This window comes from Eurypyga helias, unplaced genomic scaffold, assembly GCF_000690775.1.
Source record: "Eurypyga helias isolate BGI_N326 unplaced genomic scaffold, ASM69077v1 scaffold31750, whole genome shotgun sequence".
Taxonomy (NCBI): Eukaryota; Metazoa; Chordata; class Aves; order Eurypygiformes; family Eurypygidae; genus Eurypyga; species Eurypyga helias.
This window is the reverse complement of record NW_010226797.1, coordinates 1-11,621: the sequence shown is the minus strand read 5'-3', so window position 1 is coordinate 11,621 and position 11,621 is coordinate 1. Positions and strand designations below refer to the sequence as shown.

Sequence of the window (11,621 nt, the reverse complement as noted above, 5' to 3'; positions counted from 1 at the left end):
GATGTTTTTGTTACTGCCAGGCAGTGCTTACAGAGACTCAAGGCCTTTTCTGCTCCTCACCCCACCAGTGAGTAGGCTGGGGGTGCACAAGAACCTGGGAGGGGACACAGATGGCACAGCTGACCCCAACTGACCAAGAGGAAATTCCAGACCATATGGCATCATGCTTACTATCTAAAGCTGGGGGAAGGCTGGTGGGGGGAGCACAGGGACTGGCTAGGCATCAGGTGGTTGCTGGTGAGCAATTGTCTTCATTTGCATCACTCATCTTTCTTGGGTTTTATTTCTCTTTGTTGTTTCCCTTTTCATTAATTTTTTTTCATTATTGGTATTTTAATTATTATTCTATTTCAATTATTAAACTGTTTTTCACTCAACCCATGAGTTTAGTCACTTTTACCCTTCTGATTTTCTTCCCCTATATGACTGTGAGGTGAGTGAGTGAGTGGCTGTGTGGTGCTTAGTTGTCAGATGGGGTTAAACCACAAGCAGTAATGCTAAATTTGCTGGGCACTTGTACAGAAAAGGTTTAAAGCTCTTCATAACTGTTTTCCCAAAAAAATATTAGGGGATGCAGAAGAAACACAATGAAAGCAGCCAAAGAAAGACAGAAATTCCACTTGTTCTCTTATATCAGTATTTTTTCAGAATATGGCTCCAAAGCTTGTACTATTTCCATTTCAGCTCTGCTGTCCGTATTGCTACTAAAACTCTCTGAAGAAGGTGGGATTATCCAAGTATAAACAAGTACAGGCAAAAAATATGATACTGTAAGACATTACCATGTGAGTATATACAAGCAAAAATTGTACTTTTTCAAACTCCAGATTTTAGTTCGAGGGAGAGGAAAAAAAAAAAAAAAAAATCTGTGTCTGCCACCTGAACTAATCTGAGGCGATGGACCTGAAACTACATTATTGATTATGCCATTTTATATTATATAGTCATCTAAATAGATTCTTCTTCCTAGACCACGTGAATTTTTTCTTGCACCTACTCTGGCAAGAGATGACCCACTGTCTCCACAGCAGGGTTGTTCATTCTATCATATTACACTGTCATTTTGAGCTGTATTATTAAATCATATTCTCATAAACAGTCCAACTTTACGGTGTAATGTGCTTAAGACTATGAATTTTTTATCACATTTGTAAAATTATTTAGATACACAGACTTAAAAACAACACTGAAGGGTATACCTTTTTGCATTAATTTTTACAGTGAGCTGCACAATCAATCTGACTTTGGCAAAACTTAGAGGAGGACCTGTTTTCAGGTTTTCTAAAGCTGCCTCTTTGCATTTTTATTTGAATCTTTTTCAGGTTGCCAAAAGCATACAAGAACGAATCCAGATTCCAAGAAGCAGCATTAAAAACAAGATGTGGCTGCTATCATTCTGTTTGACAGCCACCACAGTGACCACTGCAGTTAAATACTGGAACTCCAGTAATCAGTTTTGTATTTTGTGATACTGCAAAGTGCCAACTTAGTCTGGGGTAGCTTCTCAGGGGACCCCAATTCTGAGAACGGGCTATGCTTCTCCTGTTATGGCATGTAACTGGGCACGCAAAACCACACTGAAAATACACTTTAAGTTTTCAAGTTTTACACTTTAATATATCAAGTTTCTACCTGAAGTGCAGGACTAGGAATGGGCATAGGGGTCATTTTATGCCTCAGAGCAGGAGCTGATTTTGGCCTTGGTCTTTTAACCTCTGGCTCTTCAACTCTTTGAAAGCCAATGTCATCTTCACAGGATTTCCTTGAAGAAAGATGAGTGCAGTCAATTCCCTCCTCTCGATAATAATGCCCAGCCTTCCTTCCGCGCTTCCTGCCGCGCCCCTTCAGAGTAGCAGAGTCCTGCTTAAGTGCCAAGGAAACTGGAGCTTGGGCAGTGGCCGGGCTGGTGGGCGGTGATCCAGTTGTTACCGTAGACTCTGATGCAGAGCTTGCCTGCTGTTTATGTTTAAATTTGATAGAGTCACTTCTCTTAGGAGGAGTTGGAGGTGTTGAAGCCACTTCAGCTTTTGATGGCTGAGGTGAATGGCCTGTCACCTGATTAGGGGAAAGGTACTCCAGTTTGGGAGGAGTTGGTGGTCTTTTGAAAGTGTCAGGGTCAAAGATAGATTTCCTTTGTTTTGGCTTTTTGTACACAGTGAACTTTTCTGTTTCTGTTGCTGAGATATTAACCATGACTTTTGGCCAGGTACCACCACTATGCTTAGTTCCATGTCCTTTGTCAAATGCAGTCTCAACCATCATACAGTCGGCTCCTGCAGGTTCATAAGGCAGCCTCCTGTTGTCCAGTTCAACAGCTCCATAGCCTCGGTCCCCATATGTCTCTGGGCTGAAGGAGCTGAGACTGTGTTCTGAATTGCTGTGGCAACTGTGCACCGTGTTCCTACAGGAGTCTACTCGTAATGTGTTATTAGGGAAAGGTTTGTGATCGCAAAATGAACCGCTGCCCTGATCACTCTGGTCCTTCTTGCCATCCATGATGTCTGGATTGAAAATGTCAGTCTGTGTTGAGCTATTGAGTTTCAGGTTTCTTTTATTTTGGGCTTGTATCTCTGATGCATGGACCCTACAGTTTGATATTTTTTCTGAATCCTTCAGATTCTCGAATATATTTTGACCACTCCAAGATGAACTCTGAGGAAAAACCTACAACAGAAAACACGTGATCACCTTATTATTATGTGTGACTTCTATTTATTATGAGTCATATTTGATTTACCTATACCAGAATATACACAAAGACATGTACACAGTTGGGAAAGGTTTAATAACATCTTACAGATTCAAAGCACAGAATATCAGATAAAATGGATCTAGGAATTTGTTTTTAAACATTTTCATAATAATTCCAGAAGGGCAACTCCACACGGTAGCAAAGCACTGAACTGACAGTAAAAGGATCTGCATTCTACTTGTACCTCTGTTAAGTGATGCTAATGAGTCATCTTTCATTGCCCATTTCCTCTGAATGTTTCATCTTTTTACTTTTTTAAAACCTCAAGATCTCTGAAGCTGGAATTATCACTCACAAAGGCCATGTGACAGGCTCAGCGTAATGGGATTCTAAACTCAATAAGCAAACCAGAATAATATTTTTAGAGCAATAAGCCTGAAAAAGAAAGCCTTGTACTTAATCCTCATGATAGTCAGAGTTCAGTTTTCTGCACAAGTCCCTCCTGACTAAAAGCAAACCTTTCTGTAGTCAGGAGGCAGTCTATCTTTCATGTACAAAAATGCTGCAGCTCTAAAGCAGAAATCAAGAAGAAAGAAGCAATTGTGCTAGGAGTCATTTCATGTGACCAGCAAACAAATGGGAAAGAAATAAGAGCAGTAAGTAAGTTATATCTCCTACTTAATTTTAGGAGACTTGGACATAATGATATATTAATATTTTCATATACTCTTCCCTGCACAATTAAAATAATTTTGTATAAGTTGAAGAAAATTCTGCAAATTTAGCTTCTCCTACTCACCTTCATCAGTGACAGGGTCAGGGAATCCCTACAGTTTCGTAGCAAAGCTTCACATTCAGTAAGTGACTTATTATCTAGTGCAATGCCATTGATCTGCACACAAAAATAACACAACAGACACTCGTAAGTCAAAGGGAGCAGGTGGGGAGCACCTTAGGGCAGCAACTCCAAGACAGGGACAAGACTAGTTTTATAGGTATACGTGACTGAAGGCTGGTTCACTTGGTCCTGTCTTACTCTGTTCTCCACAATCCTGCTAGTCCTCCTACACATATAGTGTAACACCACCTGTTTCACCACGTTAGCCTCTACTCTAGTCACTACATCAACAGTAACCACCTTTCATTTCACAGTAGTTCATATACCACACAAGTAGTTCAAAGATGCAAATGCAAGTAGGGAAAAATTCACACCGTAGAAAGATGACATCTGTAATAGCGTAATTTAAAACACAAGAAACCTTTCATCCAACAAAGGGACATCTTTTTGGAACTGACCTTTCTATTCAGTATTTAAAAAAAAAAAAAAAAATCACAAGTATCAACATATATAAGCCAAGTGTGAAGTCAGTATCTACCAATAATTTTCATATGACATAAGTGTAGCAAACAACCTGCACATTATATTAATCACTCAGCCTACAAACACATTAATTGATAATAAATATTTAATGAATATACAAGAATGGTATAACACAGCAAAACTAAAAAATTAATTTGAAAGCCTGGGACTTTAGAAAGTAGTATCAATGACACCACTTTTAAATAAACAAGAAATAAAAAAAGGAGAATGTATTCTTAAGACTTACAGCAATTACTCTATCTCCCACAGTAAGTGAACCGTCTTTGGCAGCTGGGCTTCCAGGCACAACAGCAGCAACAAATACTCCATTTTCTAGACTGACCCCACTATCTGAAATACACAAAAAATTAATTTACTCCTGCAATTCAAATACTTTGCTCAAACAACATGTCTGACCTGCCTGCATGAGAAAGAAATGTAACTACCAAACCAAGTGAACTTCAATTTCTGAAAAACCTTTTACAGAAATAAGAACACAGCAGGGGAAAACAGGGATTATGGATATCCCAAAATTTAATATAATCATACAAAGCTGGGGAGCTGGGGTGACTGATGGGTTTAACAGTCTTGTTTAGACTCTGAGTAATACTCCAGAGAGGCAACTAACTAGAACTAAGTATTAAAAATAAATAATAATCATTAAAAAAAAAAGAAGCACCCACCAGCCACAAACCCAAAACCCACTCAAGAACAGAAAAGAAAACCAGTATTTGCAGAATAAAGCTATCATCAATATTAGCTAAAAAACAAACCAAAACCAAACCAAAAAACTAATGAAAAGCCCTACCTAGGAAGAAGTAACAGTTTAAGCAGGTCTTAAGCAGAGGCTCAGAACATGTACCTTTATGTCAAGCCATTTTTGGCTGAACAAACACGTACCACTTACATACATCCTTTATAGCCATTACCTTTATGTCCGGAAACATTGATGTGAAGAGGTGTTACCACTCGCCCACCTAAGGACTTCCTTCGTCGTACCACCATGTTAATGACACCTCCTCCATTGAGAACAGCTTTTATAACTTGCTTTTTATCTTTATTAGTAAGATCCACATCATTTATCTTCAGCAACCAATCATTCACTCTGGTAGATAGACAGAAATAAGCAGGTCAGTTTTATAAGCTTGACACAGGACATAAGTAACATTCATGAAAATGGAGTTGATCTCCATACACTAATCCTTAATTGTCTGGAGTCCTCTGTTCCTGAAAAAGCATTAAATAAAAGTTTATCCTCAAATCACTAATGACTACTCCTTATTTAAAAGCAACTCTTTGGACAGAGCAGTTATTAAAAACCTCCTATCAACACTAAAAACTAGAGCAAGTTTCAAATTATCCATTGCTCTCCGGTACTTTCCCCTTGCCCTCCCATAAGCAGATCACCCTCATGTCTTTCCCAAAATTTAAATAAATAGATCAAAGTTTGAGGAGATATTAAAGGCAGTAGGTGAGACAGAGAAACTAAATAAATCTCAGCAGAATTTGAAATGTTAAGGGATGAGTCAAACTGCTAATTTCTATAATGCTTTTAGGCACTGGTCTTCTCTGTGTGATTTCCCAACCAACATGAATAACACACACATGACCAGCAATAAAAAAGTTGTTTGAAAAAATAGGAAAAACTGAAGACAATTTACAATGTGCTCATGTTTAGTTTGTTATGATCAACAGAAGTCAAGTATTTTCCAAAGTCAAACCCTACCTTAACCGACCATCAGCGATACTTCCTTTGTCTACTTTGGTAACAAAGATCCCAGAGTCTCCAGGGAGGTATGGTTCATTCATGCCTTCGGCCACATCAAAACCAAGTGCTTTCAAGTCCATATCATCCTAATAAATATTATTAACAAATGACTCAATTGCCCTGGCAAACACTGTTCTGCTGTCTGTTAGTAAGACGTATTACTGCATGTTGGTACTATGCACTTATATTTACAAGGTACCTCTTCTAGGCAAAGTTTTATATTTTCTATTTCAATATATAAGCTCCCAAATCCATTAGTTATTAGGCATTTTCTGGCATCACAGCAATCTTTCTCTCTTAGATTAAGGTTGAAATAACACAGAAGGGGAACTTCACCAAAGTGGAACAGGAAAGCAGAAGAGCATGCGAGACAGCAAGTTCAGACACATATAACCTGTTTTAAGGTATGATGTGTAATGACAGAACAAGGACATGTTCCCCAAAAATGGGCATTACTTGGAGAAAACACAATTGTAAATTTAAGGAAGCAGCACTGTGTCTTAATGACGAACTCAGAAAGACATCCACTTTGATATGGTTAAAGACCAGAAGTAAACAGGAAAGAAAGTTCTGATATTATGGGCCCAGTTTCTAAACACAGATTAGAGACTGTAGTCTACCAGCCGTGGACCAAAACAAATCATTCTCATTGGGAAAAGTGATAATAATCTTTTAATAAATCATTCTCATTGGGAAAAGTGATAATAATCTTTTAATAAATCAGTCACTGTAACAAACAGGGAAATATTAATTTAGTGTTTGCTTTGGTAAACGGCAAAACAGTTGAAGAAAATAAACTGGGACCAACTGATCACACAGTGATTTATTGCTAATTTCAGTGTTAAATAGTACACTTATAAAACTGAGAGAACTCTACTTGAAATCAACTGTACCAACCACCTCAGCATACTGAAGGGAGATGATATTTGAAATTTAAAATCCAATATGTAAAACCTAAACAGAGCTTAAACCAGACAGGTTCTATACGTAGTTCGATGACTAATACCCTTAAAATCAGAAAAGCATAAAATCTTCAGGGAGTGCAAAAAACGTCGGATAAAAGCTGAAGCGAAAACATACAAAAATATGAATATTTACCAGAAATTAAATTGCATTAAAAGTGTCAAAAATATACTAAAATCCTTATCATTCTTCCAAATGTTTAATGTAAGAAAAAAGTTCGTACAGAAGAGCATGGGGCTGCCATAAAATAAACTTCAAGTAGAGATCACAGCATCATTGTACAGCCTCAGAGCTGAAAAGTAAACATTATTTCTCTCAGTTCTGAGCAGAGTCTTTATGTAGAACATAAGCTTAAGCAGACAGGTGAAGCTGAAGCAAAAATAAAAGGATTTAAATGTATTCAACTCTATAATGTCCATCCTGGAATTCAAATTAGGTCAGCAAGGATTTTCCCATATATCTAAATCAAGGTTGGCACAATATTATTACTATAATTTGATAGCAGCAAGTGTAATCCCTGTGTTTGGGAAAGGGAAATGTATACTCAAATTACAAAGTCTATGCATTTGATCTCAGTGATGCAAACCTTTAGAACAAGCTCTGAAGTAAAGAATGCCTAAATAACTGCAGGTGAATGGAAAATTCAGCAGGCTGCAATGTTGGTTACCACAGGTACAGTATATCCTAGACTTGCTAACTAATTTTACAGACAATGGAAAAGCTAAATTATTAGTTAGCAGTGAAAATGGAGAAGATGGCAATGCACAAAATACAATGATGGAGCTGGTCGAGATGGAAAAGCATGGTAAAAATTGTTATCCCAGAAAGATTTTACAGATGGTGGTCCTGATGGACCAGCACTGGTGCTCAATTCGTATAGTCTTTTCAAACTATAGATTCCAGAAACTAATAATACTATATAATACTTCTAGTGTCAAAAAAGGAATGTATTAGTGATTTTATTGGGATGCACTGCCAGAACACAGACAGATTGGAGCAGCATAAAATCTGATGACCCCAAATATTGCAGTAAAATAAAAGGGATTTAATTTGACAGCATTAAATCACAAACTTTATCATTCAGGAATGAGAATGAAATTCTGGTATATGCAGAAGGTGTTATAAATGAAACACAATATGGAACACCACCTGTGTGTTCTATATGGTCAAAAAAATTACTATCAGCAAACAACGTGATGTGCCAACCAAAAATTTCAAACAGAATAGCACACAAGTTTTGCATACAAAACAGTGAAATAAAAATTCTAGACAACAATGAAGAAAAATAAAATTAAATGGAGAACAGGACTACTATGATAATGAAAGGATATAGAGGTTATCTGGAAAGCTAAATATAACAACTTTACTTAAAATGCCAAAATGGAAAAGAGTTTTAACTTCCTGTGCAGACATGCAGGAGATATTAGCATCACCTTTCATTCCAGATTTTTAAGGTGAAGGGCTATGTTGCCCTAAAATATATGTTCATGGTGAATAAATACTTTTAATACTTTAAAATTTCTAATCACTGAATCTGAGCAAAAGTAGGAGCAATAACTTCATGTAAAAACTTAACTATTTTATGCAAAGATTATAAGTGATGTTGCTGTAAGAGTATAGGACTGGGCTCTGATGCATTTCCATCAAATCTTAAATTTCACTAACCTTAAGAACACTAAAAATTTAACTTAAAACATTTTTTTTATAATACATGGACCTGGGTACCCTGCAAAATCAGACAAAGGAACTATTTCTATTTGTACTTCATATGAATAAAAATACAAAGCTTCTGTCTAACAGCTTGGTTTTGCCAATTACTTTCATCTAGGTATTACCACACTTGCTGCATACGTGTGTGTGGTTCCTCACACAACAACAAAATAGAACTAACAAAAATAGAGATTATTTTTAATCATACCTAGTATCAAGACATTATAATTTACTTCAAAGCTATCCCATACATAAGACAATGCAGTTCATTATTTTTTACTTACTCTGTCTTTTTCAAATTCTACCACTTCTGTTTCCCATTCCAACGAATCTGTGTCTATGGCTGAGTCATGGGAACTATGGGCCATCAATTGACGGAATCTGGCCTCCTTTTCCAACTGATTCTCCATCTTCTCCCTAGGCCAAGAAAAATAATTATTTATAGACATGAACAACCTTTTTAAATAAACTGATACAAAATGTTATTGTTGTGAGATACCATATATTTTGTTTTCTAAATCAAAAATCCAAGCTGTGTCAAAAATTTGCCTCATGCTTCCATCTTTCCAATATTCTTGGCCTGCTATCAAATTGACTTCCCTTTTCTATATATTGTCCTAATACAATATTATATTTTTTGCTTTCTTTTTACATGATTGTGCACAACTAGGTTTCTAAAATCTCCCAAAATGCATTTAATTCACTCTCAGATGAGCGGCATCAGTATGCTCAGGAAAAGTAGGGCATGATAAACAACAGCAAAACCAGAACCCATTGAGATGACATATGATCCACATCTTCCTTGCATTCATAAAACAGTGAGAATACAGTTGGGGGAACTAAATTGCAGTTAATATGACTTCAGTGAAAGAATCCCATAGTGTTTCAGAGTTATCTCCACAGTACAAAGCTTAGAATATGTGCCTCATTAATACGATAAAATTGTTAAGATAGTAAAGGCTTAGGTTCCTGCCCATCGTAATTAATTTTCATCATAACTAAAAATATAGGCAAGGTTTCAATCTACAGTATCATAAACACCTGCTGCCCACAGCTATAATAACATAGGATTCGCTTGCAAACACAGCTACCAAACCAGAGGTTTTATCACAAACTACCGTGCAGTTTGATCACTTCTCTAACATACTTCAGCTCCTTCAGTTCACGAACAGCATCGTTCTTCTGCTTTCTCATGTCATCCAGATTGCGAAGAGCTTCAGCCAAGTCACTCACAGCCCGGTCTCTCTCCCTCCTTAAGTTGTCACACAGAGTCCTTCAAAGGCCAAGAAGTTTCAATTTAGATACTTAAAATCCTATCAAAGTAACAAACTAGTCTTACCACATAGGGCGGTTAGTGCAAAATTTCAACAAGCAGTTGAAAAAGACCTCTCAAAAAAAAAAAAAGTATAAGGAAGAAAACAAAATTACATTCTTCATCCCTTTCAAAACTTTATTTCCACTTATCTTCTTTAAACTAGCAGAAAAAAAAATAGTGATTAAAGTATTTTCTCTTAGATCCTTAGATTTGTTTAGTAGCAAATATGTTGGGTACTTTTTGCAAAATGTCCCCACAGTTAAAGAATTATTTGCAGCACTACAGCTATAGCAGTATTAGGTATATCATGCTTAAAAGAATACATAATTTGGTTTTCCTACATAGCAGTGGTATGGTATTTATTACAGACATATTAAGACTACAAAAGAAAGACCAAACCAAGTATCTTATAAGGTGCCCTCAATTTAAAAAAAAAAAAAAAAAAAACCAAAAAAAAACCAAAAAAAAACACACCCTGTGACAAGTAATGCAGAAGTTGAAGAAGGTTCTAGGAATATCCAGCAAGTCCTAGAACCGAATCAATCCCACACAAGGTGATACAAAAGATCACTCAAGTACCATCTAGCATTTGTTTACCGTATACTTTCCCTTTCTGCAACAATCTTATCCCGCTCTTGAAAGGCCCAATCTCTCCTACACTTGGCTACTTCTGCTTCCTGGACAGCTTCCTTCAGTTCTTGTGACATTGCCTCATATTGTTTCCGAAGCATTTCAATTTCTTTGTTTGCTCTTTCTATGTCTAGGGTAGCAGAATCTTGTATCTAGGAATTAAGAAAAAGATAAATATTTTAGACACAATTTTTAGCTAAATACACACAAACAGCTTTTACTGTATGTGTGTTGCCTGATGTATTCAATTCCCATATTTTCATGAGAAATGGTCGTTTATCTAAATGGCAATTTTGGGGAGAACGTTAGACACTGCTGTGATGTATTTCATTCAGTAGCACACAAATTTGTGTGAATACAATCTACATAAATACAAATGCTCACTTCCAAATAACACCAGTAAGGATTTCGTATTTCAGAGATGACATTCCATGCTCTTATGTGTTCTGCTTAGCAGACAGAAAAAAAACTGCAAGGATATTTAGATATCAGATACCCATTACACTCAGTTACAACACACATTTCCTGCATTAACATCTGTTATTTACCCTGGGACAAGTAGACACACATGTTCACAACACAGACTTGTGATTCACCCAGGCCCCTTAACTCCAAAACAGAACAATGGAATTCCAGAAATATTTTGTTTGAATATTTCTTGCTTTCCGTAAGAATTACTTTCTTCTCAAATTTAAGTCGTTCCTCTAACATTCTCTGTTTTTAATGAGATGGTGACAACGGTAAGACAAATACACAGAGAATACTCCAAGTACAATAAATACAAACCAACTACAACAATACAGCCCACCACAAACACCTAAGGCCATGGGCTTGCAAAAAACTGTGTGGTTTATTTCAAGAATATAAATAAATCTAATTAATCTGACTAGACTTGTCATTTGATTAAGGATTAAACTTTGGAGAAATGTTTTCAAGACTTGAACGCATCTATATCGAAGAGCGACTACTAAGCCACGATTAATACATGTTAAAGGCTCTTTTTTCTTTGAATGAGTTATAAATATATTCAAAAATAAGAGAGCAATGAGCCTTAAACCACATGTTTACCTTCTCACCTCAACATTAAAAACCAAAAATTACAATAATAAGACTAAACAGAGGCTATGAAGAGTCATGTCTGGCCTTTTGATTGTCTCTTTGACTTGTGCAAAGCCTTCAACAC

At 36.5% G+C, this 11,621-nt stretch overlaps 1 protein-coding gene across 1 annotated transcript in view; it reads right to left on the bottom strand.

The window, feature by feature from the left end:
• The window catches only part of LOC104511847 (disks large homolog 5-like), a gene marked incomplete at both ends in the record, with an annotated part of 22,849 nt that extends 12,259 nt beyond the window's left edge, over nt 1–10,590 (bottom strand). Inside the window, 8 exon segments of the mRNA XM_010154619.1 lie at nt 1,633–2,664; nt 3,492–3,584; nt 4,300–4,403; nt 4,982–5,157; nt 5,779–5,906; nt 8,778–8,910; nt 9,641–9,766; nt 10,406–10,590. Coding sequence (XP_010152921.1) covers nt 1,633–2,664; nt 3,492–3,584; nt 4,300–4,403; nt 4,982–5,157; nt 5,779–5,906; nt 8,778–8,910; nt 9,641–9,766; nt 10,406–10,590 — 1,977 coding nt within the window.
• Nucleotides 10,591–11,621: the final 1,031 nt, after the last annotated feature.